Source organism: Camarhynchus parvulus, chromosome 8 (assembly GCF_901933205.1).
Source record: "Camarhynchus parvulus chromosome 8, STF_HiC, whole genome shotgun sequence".
NCBI lineage: Eukaryota > Metazoa > Chordata > Aves > Passeriformes > Thraupidae > Camarhynchus > Camarhynchus parvulus.
The window spans coordinates 26,264,121-26,281,856 of NC_044578.1; the positions used below are offsets into that span (position 1 = coordinate 26,264,121).

At 40.8% G+C, this 17,736-nt stretch overlaps 1 protein-coding gene across 2 annotated transcripts in view; it reads right to left on the reverse strand.

The window, feature by feature from the left end:
- Positions 1-17,736, reverse strand: part of COP1 (COP1 E3 ubiquitin ligase) — a 125,710-nt gene that overhangs the window by 50,646 nt on the left and 57,328 nt on the right. For both annotated transcript variants that reach the window (XM_030953004.1, XM_030953003.1), the window contains exons 13-15: positions 13,871-13,979; positions 11,550-11,631; positions 4,789-4,905 (exon numbers count right to left, since the gene is read on the reverse strand). In XM_030953004.1, the coding sequence (XP_030808864.1) occupies positions 4,789-4,905; positions 11,550-11,631; positions 13,871-13,979 (308 nt within the window). The remainder of the gene's footprint in view (positions 1-4,788; positions 4,906-11,549; positions 11,632-13,870; positions 13,980-17,736) is intronic.

Here is a 17,736-nt window from a genome sequence, read left to right on the forward strand (position 1 = left end):
AAACAGCCTGGAAAACGTGGTGGGGAAGGACAAAACCACCTTCAAAGGAAAAGCAGAAAGGGGAGAAGGGAATAAGGAAGAGAGAGAGTTGGTAAGAGAGGAGAAGTTCAGCATTAAGAGCACACCTCATATTCACTTAAGGTTTGCCCCTTGTTAGTGAACACTGGCATTGATGCAGGCTGCCAAAAGCCTCTCTGGGGCTGGCACTGGTGCTCAATGGATCAGGGAATAACCTAATGCAGAAAAAAGGCAGTTCAGTTTTGGCCATGCAATTGGTAGAGTGAAGAAGAGATGGAAAAGCAAAATCTGGGGTGTTTAGGAGGGAATACGGCATCTCCAATGTAGGCAGCCTCCAACTGCTGCTCTAAGTAGTAAGATCAGCATCAATCAGCACCACCCCACTTTTTCCCTGCTGTGGTCATTTCATCTGAACCCACACTATTAAGAGTTTGTGACAACATAGCAAAGCTGTTTTAGAGACTGATCAAAGCTAAAACTAATGCAGCAAAACCTTAAGTTCTGACTATGCTGCAGCTGTTCTGTTGCTATCCTGTCCATATGTGTTTCTCTGCTGCTTGCACTTATTTTGTGAAGCTCCTGGAGAGGAGACAGTCTCTGTCCTGCATCTCTGCAGCCCTGAGAATCCTCTCTCAGCCCTCAATCCAACCTGGCAGATTTGTGGGTCCTACAGGGAAAAAAAATATACAGTGTTTGAGGAGATGATGCACCTGATGTCATAGAAACTTCAGATCTCTGAATTCTTACAAAACCTCTGCATAATATATGGGAAATAAAAAGTCAGTGGTAGCTGCTGACACTATTACAGCAGGCTGGGAATAAAACATTCCTACTATCAATAGCCACACTGAGCTCACTGGAGTTAGCAGACAGTCTGATCTCACCCAGACTGCACAACTTGGCCATTCCAGCTGCGAAGTGCATGATGCATTTTCAGCCTTTAGTTTTCTTTTTAAAGCAGGGAAACAGCACTGCTAGAAAATATATGGGTTAAGGACATCAGTGCTATTGCTGAGGCAGAACAATAATAACTTCAGCCATGATTTATATAGCTAATTTCAGAATAAAACCCTATCTGTTTTAAAAAGAGGAAAAGACTACAGAATGACCTGATTTTGTATTTGGCAGTGATTACAGTTTATACTGGACAATGTTTCAACTCAGTAAGCATGCAAATAGAATATTTTATTAAAGTAACAGACAAAAGGGGTCTTTTCTTCTTTATGTGCCCTCTCCACTGCAACAGATTTTATCAGGCTGCAGCCAGACACACCAGCTTTCCTCTCACCTGAAGTGCCTGATTTTAAGTGAATTACTTCTCAAACCAATATCCATTTCTCTCTTCTATAGGCTCTATTTCTAGTTTATGGCCCATTTGTTCTGTTTTAAGCTACCCAAGATAATTTTTTTGCTCATCTAAAAGCTTCAGTGTGAAGAGTCCAGAAAAGAAACTTATATATCATCCACATTAGATGCTAATCCTGGGATTTGCTTTTATAGTAGCATCTAAAGCTTGTTTTCCTACATCATCTGAAGCCAACTCAGTGCTCTCTACTAGAGAAGACTGTTCCTCACGGAGATATACAGTCTAACAACACTTTTAAAGATGGTTACATTTAAATGAAAGCATCACAGCAAATCCTGTGACAGAACCCCCCATTTCACTCACTGTGCCACAAGGTTCACAGCCCGACTTTGCTCCCAAATCCACTCCTATAGTCCTTCAGTTCCCTCCTTTCATTTGGCAATGCAGCATGGAAACTGGGTGCAGGTGGAAATGCTTTTATAAACCCAGACTCTGGTTCAAGATTCCCTACAGAGAATGAAGCAAAGTCAGGCTGTGAACCCTGTGCTGCCTCAGCTCACTTAATTCATGCCATGTGCTGGTAGATCTCTAAGGGACCTCCCTTACAATTTTTCTGTAAAAGAGAGTTTTAAAATTGGACAAGGCAGAAAGGTTCCCCTCAACCTTTCACCTGTGCACAATCATGGGCTGTGTGGGCAAACAGCCAAAATATTACAAACAAGTGAGAAGAAATGTAAGATAAGGACAGGGTGGAAAGGACAAGGACCTTAAGATGGTCATCCTATTTCTGTGGTGAAGGCAAGGGAGGAACCAGCACAGAGATGCTGAGGCATCTGATTAGGAAAACCCACTTCAAGGAGCCATTCTGAACAGATGGATGCAATTGGGCAAGATGCATCTGTCAAGGGCAAAGAAGAGCTTTTCTTAAGCAAGGCGTGAAAGAACAGGACATTATGAAAAGATGCTCCAGCTTTATGAATGGTTAAGAGAGAACCTTTAAAGAAAATAAAAATGTCAACTCTGAAAAAATTTCTACTTCAGTCAAAATTGCATTGCTTAAAGAAGTTATGCTGGCTTTCAGCTATTCTGCATATAGAAAAAAGGAACTGAGATGTGTATGTAATTAATAGTGCAGTAAATCAATTCACCTCTTCCTTTTATAGCTCAAATATTACGTACCAATACTCCCTCCCTAACCATTTTATGAATTGTTTACCTCACCATGTCTTAAACTATAGATATATACATATATACACACAAAAATACAGACACATATATAGCATTAAGCCCCATCAAATCAGAAATAAATTGAGAGTATATACAGAAACAGCACTTCTGTTTAAATACAATACAAGACTGTGTGGGGCATGAAATGCTCAGAACTCTTGGCTCTTCTATCCTTGAATAAACCACTGAATAAGTAACTGAAACAGTTTTCAAAATGTGAAAATCCTCTTAGCATGTGAGTAAGCCAAGGCAGGGCTAAGACAGCTTTCTAAAATTGGCCACTACACTGATCACTGAATTAGTGTTTAGTATTGTGGACTGCTCATTTTTATTTCTGCTGGGGGCAAACAGGAGTGATCAAGTCTGTGTGCCCTGTTCCCTGCTTGTTTTTTTCAGTACTACTCAAGGAAGTCAGCTTTGACTCTTCCTTTATTAATTTTATAGCCTATGTGACAACTCATGTTATTCAACAGTTATGTTCCTTTTTCCACAAACTAAATGAAATTATTAAGCAAGACTAGCTGAAGCTGATGGAGAAGAAAAACCTTTGTCTCCATCATAACACATTAAACCTGACTGTTTTACTATATGGGATATGAAAGTAGACACTAACTCATTTCTTTGCTCTGATTATTTTTTAGGAGTTCACAAATAATGTCTTTCAAGATCCCAGTATTTCTTTTAATATGCCCCATTTTCCCCACACGTATTTATGGCTGAAAGATCAATTAGAATTTCATTGTGGGAAGTAATTTCCATTGGTTCAATTACCCCATGTAATTGTTTCAGCAATCATAGTATCAATCAAATATCCATTTTAATTTTTATTTAGAGATTCAATTACCAAACATCAAGCAGATGTAAACACTACAAATACCCTTTTACCCCTCAGCATCCTCTAAATCATAGAAGCACTCATGCAGTCCTTTAAAACCTCCATGAAGCTTTCAGGGCTCCCTAATACTTTCTCAACACACTTGCTGAGGACAAACCCAGTCTGTTAGATCTAGGTGTGGGGACAGAGACACTCCCACCTGCTCCTACCCCCATGAGCCCTCCAGCTCCAAAAACCTTCCTTGATTTATCTCTGCCTTATCTCCCCTCTGCCTTTCAGGTGGCAAGAATCCCAGTTACCTATTTATCAAGAAGAATTCTGTTTCATAGTTCTTTTACAGGTATATTTTAATCAGTGGCTGATCCATTTGGAGCTAGTGCTCATCTTTCCCTAGAGAGTCCCCTTCTCATTCAAATGCTGCTAGTGGGTATTGTTGTTCAACTATTTTTACATGTAATTCACTAAACTTCAGAGAGATGCCTGTCAAGCAAGTCAATATTTTACACTCCAGCTTGAATCCATTTTTGGATTCAAAATGCAAGTTTATTTTTTGCCTCATAAGAGTTACAACCAAAGGAGAACCGGCCTGGAAATGAGAACACCTGAATGAAATGGCAAACCAGTGGTTGCAAGAATGATCAACATATCTCCCAGAGTCCAGAGAGAACAAATGTTGTCAGAACATGTAGTTACAAGTCCATTAAAATTCCCCAAAGAGAAAGAAATGCAGAGTTGGTTAAACATTTATAGGCACCCGTGAGTTTTAGTTACTGTATGCATAGCACAGTACAGCTTCCTCCCTAAGTGACATCTGCTCTGCTCTCAGATCTTTGTGTTATCACCAAGAACCATTTAATCTAAGTGAATAAAAGGCTCCTTGTGCCTTCCCCACTGACTAATTCAAAAAAATAAAAATGTTAACAGCCATCTTTGCCCAGCCTAGGAAAACATGAGCCCACCACAGGGATTGTAGTTGGAGCTACGGGAACATGCACAGCAACAGCTTTACAGCACTCTTCAGGTAAAACCAGTTAAAATTCCCAGTATGGCTTTGTAGCATTTATAGAGAAATATTATAAATCAGAAAGAGCAGCTCTCATCATGATAACACATTGAGACTCCCAGAGCTGAGCTCTGCCTGGTTGCCTTAGAGATTTCAACAAATGCACTGGATGATTTCTTTACCTGCCTCATTTCTGATAAAGGCACCCAAATGAAAAAGCCAGGCTGGGGCATGACATTGACACAGCACTGTTGCACTTAAAATGTCTCTGAGTAAAACTTCTCAACTGCAAAGACACTTCAGTCTTGGGCACAGCAGCCAACCTCACATCTCTGGGGAGAATAAGGAATAAAGGAAGGAAGAAACAATATCCCTTTGGCCCAAATCCCTTTTACCTACCTGCACAGCCAAAAGCTAGGTGGTACCTAGAAGATGGGCTGAATTTGACACAACACACGTTAGCCTTGGCCTCAATGCTTGCAACTGAGTTGTCCAAGTTGGTAGACCACAGTTTCACTAGAGAAAGGGAAAGAGAGACATGAATAAACAAAAACCAACAAAAACATGAACTTCATCTGAAAGGCCTAAAATCTAGTTATTTCATAAATAAGATTCTGGAAAGCCTCAGTTGCTAAGATGTTAGTGAGTCTAAAGGGTCAGCTGTCACTGGTGGTTGGTAAATGTGAGAAAATACTCAAGTCCACATTGTAAATATCAGAGCAGGTGATTAACCACACGCTACAATCTCAGTGCTTGAAGTTACTGCAATGCAGATTCATACAATCAAGGACAGGAAGGCTTATATTCTTTTTTGTTCCTTCTCCCTGCGCTGGGATGCAAGAACTCCATGATCCACAGCAAAATTGCTTTGCACAGAATAAATATACCTAATTGCAGGCAGAGTGAGTGAGAACAACTTGTTTTATTCTTGAGAAACTGGCACAGACAGGAGAGAAATCAGTATGTTGGCTTCCTATGATGCAATAATCCCTTGGTACAAGAACTTCACTGTTCTATGAGAGTACCACATGAACACTGATTAAACTATGTGCTAGAATGGGCTCTTCCACTAAGCACTCCAGTGCTTCAGAGAATGACCAACAAAAAACACCAGGGCTTTTCAAACCACAGCCTTCACCACCTGCCAGGAACACTTCAAGCACCATTTAACCTTAAGATGAAGAGTGCCAGGTGCTCCTCACATAGTTAATCTTATTATTAAAAGCTAAACAATGCACTGCCTTTGGCCCAGATAAAGAAGCAGCAGATTGGCATCAAGCCCCACTGATTCATACAAGGCAGAAAAGACTTAAACATCTCCCCTCCCTCTTTTCTTGATGAGTGGATCAAGCTGTACAATCTGAGGCTGGAAGCAAAGCAAGCTATGTTAAACATATTATTAACATATGTTAAATATATTATCAATGTTAAACATGCACTTGCTACATGAAGGGTTAAAATCCCCTCAAGAGCTCCCCTTGAGCTGCAAGGGCTTCTTCAGATCTGTGGCCAACAGATCCTCCAGTCTTTCTTACTGAGAGATCACTTTGGAGGTGAAGTGAGCAAAAATGGCAAAACAACAAGAACCTTGCAAGCCACTGTGATCAATACTTGAGAGATCAGCAATTTTATGGGGTGTCCCCCATGCTCTGAGGAGCCCTCTGTGTCACCTGTTGGCCAGCATTTCCCAGGGGCTTTGAGGGAGAAAGGTTTCCAGCTGGATTATCCAAGGATTTTAGAAGATGCAGGAGGAACACTGGCAGGTTGGTTCCAGTGCTCTTTCTGACAGTATGGCAAGCAATGAAAGCAGCAAGGCTGGGCTGTTTCTGACCATACAAGGATGGAGGAAACAGCTCAGCTCAGAGCACACCAAAGAATCACTGTAAATACAGCACTGTGTGGATATCTGGCAGCTGCCTGGAGCCATCAGAAAGCAGCACACACAGACACCAGCAGAAATACAAACCCCAGGGGCATACTCGATTTGCCCAGAAGCATTATGTAAAATTCAATGAAAACAGCACCCAGCCTCAGGTTGGTTTTCAGAAATAAATGCATTCTCATTGATCAGAGCTATAATACTCATCCTAAACACCTGGCTACATTTCTAAACGAAACAAAAGCCTTGCAAGCATGGCTTAAGAAGCTCTCTTCTCCCAGGCAAGATGGGATGATAAAGCTTCTCCACCATATTCTGCACTTGGGGACAGAGGGGAACAGGGAAGAATTTTGGAAAACAAGAAAATATTTACGTTTTGCTTAAATGAACAGACACCAAGAGATAAGTAGTCTAAGTTCTGGTGGCAGTAAAGGCCATCAAGTTTCTGGATGAGATAAGAAGCAAATAAAACATGTTTATGAGAGAACAGTGTCAGCAGACAACACCACTTCAACTTGAGGAGTGTGGAGTGGGTACAAGACCTCAAGTTCAGAGCAATACTCTGCCAAAATCTAGTATTAAAACAACACAGGCTTTCTTTGAAGCTTTCCACCCAGGTACTTAAAGCTGCATCCAAAGCAGCCAAGTCTCTCCTTGACCCCCCAAGCAAACAAATGGCCATCTGGAACCAGCTCAGCATCAAAAGCTAATTGAGGGCTCTGTTTCAGCTTGGCTCCTTTTTTTCATTCAAGCTTGCAGGTCATAAACTGAGCTATTTAATCTGGTGAAGAGACAATCCATGTGCTCAAAGTCATCATAATATTTGTTACGACTGACAGGCACAGATTAGAGTCTGCAATTTCTGTGATCTAACTGCTGTGAGATATGCAGGGCTCCAATTATATCTTAGTCAGTACCATAAAAAGGATAGATGGGACACATAACAACACATAATGAAACATGTCAAGTTTTACCTAGAACTGCCCATTATTTTTTAAAAAGAACTGACAGGTTAATAAAGCATAATCCATAAGGGTAGAGTTTATTTGCTGTAGCTTTCATGGGTTTTGCTGAGGTCGAGGCAGTAATTATCCAACACAGATGTCTTGGTAACATCCAGAACTGTGCTGATGAGACAAGCAACCATCTGAGATTGACTATTTCTGAAACACATGTTCTCAAAGCATATTTTCTCTCATTTTGCAGCTGCTGAGAGACATCTTCATGTGGCTAAATACTTACCCCTCACTATTGTATTAAAAAGATGCCTCCAGAACAGCTTTTTCAGTTTAAAATGTTTCAGCCTTTTCAATATTTTTTTTAGTTGAAGAATTACACCAATTGTGTAAGTCCATCAATTAATTTTCCATGCATCAGTTCTGTGTCTAAACACTGACTAGAAGAAGCAGAAGCCTGTACTACAATAGCTGAAGGTTGATGCTCACAGTTGGTACACAGAGTAAGGATGTTTCATCCAGCCTGTCACTTGTGAGTTATCTGCTCATCTGCTGCTACTCTGGAGAAGCTCTAAGCCAGGAACAGGATCCTGCTACCAGAAAATTCATTTGCAGAGATTAGCAGAATCCCTAGGAAAGGGAAAAGCTGCTGAATTGTACTGCTAGGCAAAATTTTGGATCCACTGCCTCATGCAAGGGTCAGGAAGGTGGTGTAAACTGATGACTGGCAGTAGGCAGTGACTGCAGGGCACTCTTTGCATAAGGCACAGACTTTACTGTCAATAAAAAATAAATATCCACATCATCTTGACTTCTTCAAGGCACTTCCACTAAATCAATCCAACAACCTCACAAATCTCCAGAAAATTACTGAATTTTTAGCCAGAAAAATGACCAAACTGAAGGTTCAACTTGATATTTTGAGAGCAATAAATACCTACACCTCAAGTCAACAGAAGCTGAAGGAATGAAATATCAATGAAAATGAAGTCCCAAACAATCCTGTGGAAGTTGGTGGAGCAGACTGAGCTGCAGTTCTCAGGCCATTTCCCCTCTGTAGAAGGCTTTTTTTAAATGAAGCCCTACCTGCATATCTGTGTTGTCTTGCTGAATTAAGTGCACTTAAAAAAAATAGCTGCAGGACCAGTACCAGGGTCTCATTTATTGAGGCAGTATGGATATTACTTTCCTTAGATGTAATGAGACACAGGCCAGCATTCTTCTTGGCATGAGACAATGAAAAGCAACTATTGCTACAAACTCAGAGCTCTCAGGTGCTCCTGCTCTATCCTACCTCTCACTTTTGAGCCAGGAATAATGAAGGAACTACAGATACAAAACCATGCCTCTTTCTTAATTTGAATTTATCAGTGCTTCTTCTATTTTCTTCAGTTTCAGAGAGCTTCAAAAACAAAGACCACAGAAACATTTGATCACTCCCAAAAAATGCATCTATCCCAGTGAAGACAAATTCTACTCACAGAGCATCACCAAATATTTCATTGTCCCTCACCTACTAACTGTACCATGGCCATAAAACTCCACCCCCAATGCAGAACAGACAGCTGAAAGTCATTAGCTAAGTGTATTAACTCAGCCCTGTTCTGGTACTTTGATGGCATCATTTTGTCTTCACAAAATTCACCCTTTCCTACTTACATGAGTATCACAGCTCCTGCCATTATTATGTGCATAAAAGAATTTCAATTAAGGCTGTGCCTATTCCCCAAGCTCCTTGTAGAACAAGTAAACACCAATTTTGCTCACTGCTATCTAGTTAGAGTATACCTTTGGGTCCCTACAGACATACACAAGTACCTTTGCCCCTTGAAAAAGAGAGTGCATAACAACTGTAGATGAAAGTGAAGGGTTTGTACGCACACTAGTTATTCTAAGTACAATAATGCTTTTATGCTGTCATTATCTGCTGTGAAAGTAGGAAGATCTTCCACAGATAAGCATATTCTGGATTATTTTCATCTCACAAGATGGACAATGCAAGAACCCGGGGCCCAGGGATGCTGCTGCTAATTACAGGAGAATAATTTTCTGCCTAACAGCACTGTTAGCATCCCCTTTGCAGTGCCTGAGCCCTGGCAGAGGGAGCTGAAAAGCACAGGATTTTTCATTCATAAGCACCTTCTCCAACACACATCTACTTTCAGAATTAGCTTCTGACTTGAAAAGGAAGAGGAGAGACAGGCAGATACACAGGCAAGCAGGAAGAACTGGCAAAGCTGTCTCTTTTTTGGCTGCCTTGTCCTGACCACTTGACAGGGAAATGAGATACTTGTGCTTTGTGATGAGATTAGCTCCTGCACGTCCGGTGTGGCCTCAAAGGAGCAGAGAAATCAAAGAGGACAGGAAAAGTAGATAAAGGATCTTTCCTGCCAGACACTCTACCTGGCCACACATGTATTATTGTGTATTAAAACTGACCAGAACTCAACCAAACCACCATGAACATGAGCAGAAGGATGGAATTTTAAGTTAGGCAGGTTACAATGAAGATATTTGTCATGGTGTTACCATTCCCTCACATTTAATCCTTCCAGTGGGATCAAATGGAAGATGGACACTACAACATTAATGTGGACATTTTGCTGCTATTGATCTGTACCTCAAAAACTTCTAAAATCTCTGCTGAGACTCAATTTGTCTCTAAAGGGCTCTTAATATATGCAAATCACAGGCAAGTCATGGTAAAAAATAAAGGATAAAATGTTCCAGACCAGTTTTATCCACCAAAACCCCAATACACCTTCAAAAGACCTTTGTGAACTGAAATGCAGGTTATGTGGATCTGGAGGCTTTATTACAATAATTTCTAAGTAAACACTACACTTTTACAGACAATTACTGAAGAAGTGAGCAGTCAAACTGAAGACAGAAGCTCTGCTTGCAGCTGGGCTTTGCAAAACTGGACATCTTGTTAACATGCTAATAAATGCAGATCCACCTGCCAGATTAGCTTTTTATATGCATGGCAAGAGTGGGGTGCACTGATGAAGAGGCTGTTAACTTACAAGGTGAATATTCACTCCTGCTGCATTTAGGCAGACAGAAAACACACCTGTCTTCCACCAGAAAAGGAAGGGGAAGTGTACTGAAAACATTTTAAACTCACCTTAATATAAAATAATAAAAGAATTAAAGTTTTATAAATGGAATTACCAGCTTTGGGAACTGTAGTGACAGGACAAGGGGAAGGGTGAGATGGGCTATTGGGAAGGAATTCTTCCCTGTGAGGTTGCTGAGGCCCCGGCACAGGGTGCCCAGAGAAGCTGTGGCTGCCCCTGGCAGTGTCCAAGGCCAGGCTGGATGGGGCTTGGAGCAACCTGGGATAGTGCAAGGTGTCCCTTTCTCCAGCAGAGGCTGCAAAAAATGAGCTTTAAAGGTCCCTTCCAACCCAAACGATTCTATTATTGCCAAATGTAATTGAGGAACATTAATTTCTTCTGGAACAGCATTTTAAAGCTTTTTGGAAGGGGGAAGCAGCTGACAAAGTTTAGCACTGATGAAAAATTAATTTATCATTTCAAAGCAAATAATGAAGAGCTCTGTCCAGAGCTCTGTCAGCCCATCTGGGAGAAGTGATCCCCACCGCTTAGGAAAGGAACTTTTAAGCTCTTGCTGTTAAATAACTCTGATTTGATACTGTAAACATTACAGATAAAACTCTCATTCATTAGGTGTAGAATACCACACCTCCCTCAGTGCCATCCTCTTCTTTGGGAGCTTCCTATATAGAAGAGGAACATTTTTTGTCACCATGTAAGTAAAGGGCTTGGCCAAAGGGCTCTCCAAAAGTGCTCTTTCAAATAGGCCCAGGAGTGTGGAAGGCTGAGAGCTGCTCCCAGCACTCCTACTCAATCCAACATCCAGCTCCTTAGAGCTCCAAGAAACACAGTCTTTAACACGCAGAGCTACAGGTAAAAGAGCAGCAGACATTCTTTAACTGCTGCTGTTTTACTGACAGCCTTGCTTTTGAAATATAAATACATGCTGTTCTTTTGAAAGGCCCTGAGGCTTTAACTCAACAAGTTTAACTAATGTTAAAACACATTTTGGTTTGTTTGGAGTTCAGGAGAACGTTAGCTGAGAGTACATTACACAAAAACATGTGAAGCAAGAGATGTTAATCCAAACAAAGCTTTTCCTTCTCCAAGATGCAAACTGTTCGGTAATATCTTGCCACATTACCTCAGCAATTACAATACTGAAGGCAGCTGAGGAATCAGCTACTTGAATTAACACATTTTTGTTCTTTCCATGGAATACACAGAGCCTATGTCTTCTGCAAAGAGATTGAAATAAAATAGTACCTTTGGCATCATCAGAGCCTGAAGCCAATAGCTTAGGGTCCATCAAGTTAAAGTCAACACTCCAGCACCTTTTCTCATGCTCCTGTTGAGAGAAACAAGAACAATATTGCAAGGTAGTGAGCTGTAATATGATAAAACAGTAAAGGAAAACACACATGTTTGGTATAAATTGTCAGCAGGGACCTGGAGAGAGAAGTTTACTATGTTTATCAGTTTTTCCAAAAATATTTTTTCTCCTAATCAGATTGATCCTACCAATATGCTAGACATGCCAGGAAAGCAGAAAACACTAGAATGGTGTTTTTTAAAAATAAAACTAATTTCATTTTTACTTGGAAAGAAAAAAAAAATCAGGACATACACATTAAAAACCTGGTTTTGCAGCATTATTTGACTGTCTGTGGTTCCACCACGAACTGCTGCATATCCTAGATTGTAGCTGTATCTTTCAATATTAATAAGCAATTTTTAAGTATCTCCCAATACTGACAAGATGCTCATTTCAAACATTTCCTCTCTGAAAGTCCAGGAAATCCTCACCTTCCTGCTGAGCTATTAAGTAAGTCTCCTGGTGTCTAATCCTCTGTTTTACCACTGAAATAAATATAATTAAGACTGCACACTCTTCCTCAAAACACAGAAGAGCTGTAATTGCTATGCTATCCATCCCACATGAAAGCAGAGCATTACATTGAATAAAATCTGAAATTCAGTCAAACCCCTGGTGTAAAGCCTTCACACAGGCTTACAAGACAAACAGCTCACAAGGATGCAGTCACTAAAGGGTTTCAGTACATGCAAAGCAGATGTCAATGCCTCTATGCAAATCCAAATAAAAAAATTCAAGTAATCTGATAGGAAGCAAAATGAGTTTGTTTTAACATAAGCAACAGCTGGTCATCTCTAGGTTCATTATTCAGCCTCATAAAGAACTGCAAAATGTATTTGAGGGGAAAACAGACTAGATTTATTCTGTTCAGTATAATTTCTCTTTCATTGAGATATGCAAAGGATTAGTGAAAACAGGCATTATAAAATTACTAAAAACCAATGAGAAAGTAAACGGTGGCCTAAATAGGAACTTTTTTAAAAACCTTCCTCTTTTGTTTCATAATTACCATTGAAATCAACTGCAAAATTCCCATAGTGTGACATATTAGGACTGAAACAACAAACTTGAGTTTACTAGATTGGCCCAATTCTTCACTAGCTTACAGGACAGGGGTTAACAAAGCTCCTTCTGTCTGGAAATGAAGGCCTGCATTAATCAATAAATTCTAAATCTGCTGATAAAGCTTATGTTGAACTGCCAAGGAGTCTGTAGTTCCTTCATTATCACTGACCAGTTTCAATGGACTGTGCTACCTACACAACACCCTGCAGCACTTCCAGCCTCTTCCCAGACACAACAGCCCTCTTCCAACCTCCTTGTTCTGATCACGAGCTCCTCAGAAGCCATTAGATAGAAACACAATGTTTGAGTTTCACAAAGAAACAAAATGCCAGAAACTTCTCCTGACCAGGTCTCGTGTGGGGAAGGAGCTCCCTTGCTCTGCCTTGTGCCCCCTTCTCCCAGCCTCACCACTCAAGGCTGCATTTTGCACTTCCACATCTCGAGCACCTGTGCTGGCAATCACTGCAGAGTTTTACAAAAGGCTTTTGACAAAGACTGAAGTGTGTTGTCATCTTATTGCAGGGGTTCCACACTGTTGTCTCCTTATCACAAGAGTTCCATACCTCCTTGGTGTTTCTCCTGGGCAGCTCCTCAGAGCACTGACTCCCTCCTCTTCACAAAGCAGCCAGCTGACTCCAACTCCCTTCTCACCCAGCCACCCCACTCTTTTATAGCACTCTTCTTCTCATTGGGTACAGCTGTGGCCTGTTAAAGTCAGGCCTGTTCCTAATCTTTGATAATTGGTCCAGCTGCAACTCCTTAGGGGTAAGATTACTTTCTACACTATCTTTATTTTTCTTATATGCTATCCCCCTACAGAAGTGGAACAGGTATGGAGAGACAGAGGCTTCTAAAGAAAGGTGAGACAGCTTCCAGGAACTGATTTCTCCCTGTGTAGATTCCCTACCCAAAAGCTGCAGCAAGAAAACATCAACTGCCTCACAACTGTGAGAGGAAGACACTCTGTTTTCCTCCCTTGGAGGACCACAGCTCAATAGAGCTGTGCAGATGAGAGACATCTACCAAACAGGAGGAATATCCAATTTCACCCTGTGGAACAGAAAAGCCTTTTGCTGGACTAGGAGCAGAACCTCAGACTCAGTGCTGTACATACAACAGGAAATGTTCCTTGCTGGCTGTGTGTTACCTGGTAGACCTTGGATCTCTGTCCTGTGAATCCATCCCAAAGGATGACGGTGCCTTCATAGTCACTGCTGGCTAGCAGGTTCTTGTGGTAACTACTCCAGCTGATACAGCTTAAAAAGAGCAAGCCCTGGTCAGTCTCACAGTAAATCAATGTACAACACAAAAATCACTCTTGCAATACATTAGGCAATGAGTACCTTTGAGTACACAGCATCTTGATCAAACCACCCCACTGAAACGTGCAACTTTAGGAAAAAAACCACAAAACCCTCAGAAATAGAACAAACATTATCCCACAAACTAAACAAAACTTTATTCACTGAAGAGACATTTGCCCCTTGATATGAAGTGCTAGGGTCTAGTTTTTTTAAAATGCAATTATTTCAAACACTGATATTTTTTTGCTATTTGAATACCACACAAATTCTCAGAGAGCTCAATCTGACACCTTTATCTCTCAGCAATACACACTACTGTTATTATTACCATAAACAAATAATTATTACAGTATAAATTAATAATAATAACCATTATACCACATTATTATACCAAATTATTATTATACCATATACTACTTAACTTAGAGTAGCTGTATATGTAAAATTCATAGATGCATGGACAGTAAATCAAGCTCTCCTGCAGCACACAGCTAATATTCTATGTATGTACCTATGTGCACATTAAAGTTTGACTTCTGAGAAACTACTTCCAGCTTTCTGTAAATGCTAAAAATGAGGAGAAAACAGCGATTTGTTTACTATGAATATTTTAGGAAATGTTTCTGATCAAGAACTGGAAAATATATCACACAGGTTTTTATTTCAAGCTGAACTGAGAGGCTGTGCAAAACTAAATGATGATTCCACTGGCCAACTCTAACGATGAGCAGAGAAAACAAGAGCAGCAACACTGCCAAGTCACACTCGCAGCATTCTGGCACAATGCCTCCACTCTGACTCCCAGTGACAGAGGTAAGAAAATTTGTAATACTTGTTCACCAATTTTTGGACCATCTGGCAAAGAAGCATGCCAGTAGGTATCAAGTGTGATGTACAGAGCAGAAGCTGAGCTGACAGATCCCATTCATGCAGGTCCTCGAGCAGCTCTGACATGGATAACTGGATCATGGTAGCCTTGGGGCCAAGTTTTAACCAACAATACAAACCAGAAGTCCACAATTCTGTAACTTCTTAGTACTGCTTTGATCAGAGCAGCTACGCATTGAAATATGATGTAGGTACATGGATACTGATTTAGGAGTATTATACCTTGCTAAATTCTTGGTTCTACTATACCCTTCAATCCTGTTTTCCTTAATAATTTACACACAGAAGAGGAAAAATCCTTTTCCTTTCTCATGGTAGTTAAACATTTATTTTTCCATTAGTTAAGTAAGAGTAAGCAGCACTGGCATTCTGCTCCTGACTACGCTGAAACTTAACAGCATTCCTTCATTTTTAAACTTTACATTCAGAAACTAAAAATTTTATTTACCCAATAGAAGTCATCATTTTTAACCACCAGCTGCTAAGATGATGGTTGCAGTGATACAGCTCATGCAATGATTTCCCTGGCTTCACCTCTTCCATGATATGTCATTAATGAGAAAATATTAAGTATCCCTAACCCTTGTAGGCATGAAAGCTGTCCACAAATGCACCATTCAAGGAGCCATCACTATTTCAGTTCTTCTTCCATTAGGTACCCACACAGAAAAGCAGGTCTTGACAGCCTATGATTTACTAGAAGCCTTATTCCAAGAAGCATAAGTGACTCCCTGAGTTCCAAATGGAGTTGGCAGGCACTGCCCACCAGTTCCATGAGGTGAAGGTTGCAGCAGCCCAGAGTTAACCACATCTGACATCTGAGTCATGTTGCCAGGTGGAGCAGCCCCTGATGGAAGCAAAAGCAGCTCAGAGCCCTAGAGCTCCACCACACTGAGCTGTGGGCTGGGAACAGTCTCCAGCCACTGGCAGGGAGGTAGAAACCACACCACAGGAGGCCTTTATCAGTCCAAACCCGTCCTGCCAACCAGATTATCTCCTCTCAAGTCAGGGCTTCAAGGAGCTTAAGGAAGAAAGGAAATAATCTGTGAGTGAAGCCATCATGTACAAGCAGAAAGAATACAACCCAGAGCCAGATCTTAAAAAGCAATCTCCTATCCGGATGGCTTTGAGAGGACATCAGACAACATCAGCAAGTGAAAAGGGTGCTAGAGGAAGGCTGATGTGCTGGTGACACTTTGGGTGGTTAGAGGATGAATATTCTCTTCATACTCAGGTGGAACAATCACATAACATCTTGTCAAAAAAGAAATCACCCCCAGACAATGAAAATTAAGAATTACTGAGTAGGTAGAAGGATGTAAAGGACAAGAGTTTAACAGTTCTGTTTGAGATGTGATAGATTTAAAATACTTCACTGATGGTACAGATGGAGAAAAACATGGTTTCTGTGCCCAAAAACATGTTCATTAATTCTGGCACAGCAAAGATCCCACTGCAGCATGATGGTGTTAAACAAGGGGTTAATATTCATTTGGAAAGCATTTATAGACAGACTTAGAGGGGAAAACAGGAACTGACAGGTGAAAAATGGTTAGGGATTTGCAGCCACTAAGTGGTTCAATTAATACCCTTTAAGTCACACACACCATAAATCTTTCATTTTTAAGTAATATGATTAAAAGATGATAGTAAGACAAAATCAACTCTGTTCCAGCTCTCTGCCTTAATTCTGCCTTCATCCCCACCCAACTTTCTTTATGAAGTCTGAAACTAGAGCTTTTCCCTTAACATTGCAATACCTGAGCTTCTTTCTAACTTAAATTCTCCAAATTAACCTTTGTAGAGGGCAATTTAGAGTTAGATCAGGTGGAAGGGAGCTCCCCTTTGCAGGTAGGTTTTTAGCAAGGGCTGTCCTTCCATAGAAATCACAGAATGGTTTGGGGTAGAAGAAACCTTAAATATCCCCTCATTCCATTCCCCTGCCATGGGCAGGGACTCCTTCCACCATCCCAGGCTGCTCCAAGCCCTGTTCAACCTGGCTTTAGACACTTCCAGGGATGGGGCAGCCACAGCTTCTCTGATAACCTGAGTTGTACCACCCTCTGAGCAGACAGCTTCCTAACACAACCTAAACCTCTTCTGAATCTGAAAGATTCAGCTTGAAACCATTTCTCCTTGTCCTACCACTCTCTGCACCTGTAAAAGGTCCTTTGGTTGTATCCTCTGGCATCTGAGACAATCCACATCAGGAAGAAGGCTGTTCTGGATCTGGGATGTGCTTCTCTTCCATATGGCTTTCCTGGGACCTGCAGAGGGCTGAGAACTCATTGCCACATTCCCCTTAAGGGAAGCACTGATCTTTCTTCCATGCCCAACACAAGCAATTTTGCTAAACCTTTAAAGACATCTATTTTTTTTGGGTTCCCTTGAGATGCTATCATGGGTAACAAATTGAGTAACAAACTCAAAGGCATGGGGGAGCAAAGCTGGAGAAGGGCAAAGGAAAGTCAAAGGTGACATGAACCAAAAATGCAGCTTACACAGTCCTCAGATTAACTATCAAACCCCTAGAAATTCATAAAAACAACCTTTTGTAGACAACCTTTAGATGGTCTGCAGGCACATCCAGGAGAAATTGAAGTATGAAGGCTCTGAGATATGATATAAAAATAACTATCTAGGGCTGAGAGAATGTATAATTCACTGGACTAAAAGGCATTGTGTGATGCCATCTTTTATTTTAAGTACAGTAGCTGTATTTTTTTTCCCAGTTTTTGCTTTGTTCTTTAATCCAGAGAGAGAGTGATAGTTACACCCCAGAGATTTATCTTATCAGAAGTTGTGATAGCTTTCCTTCCTA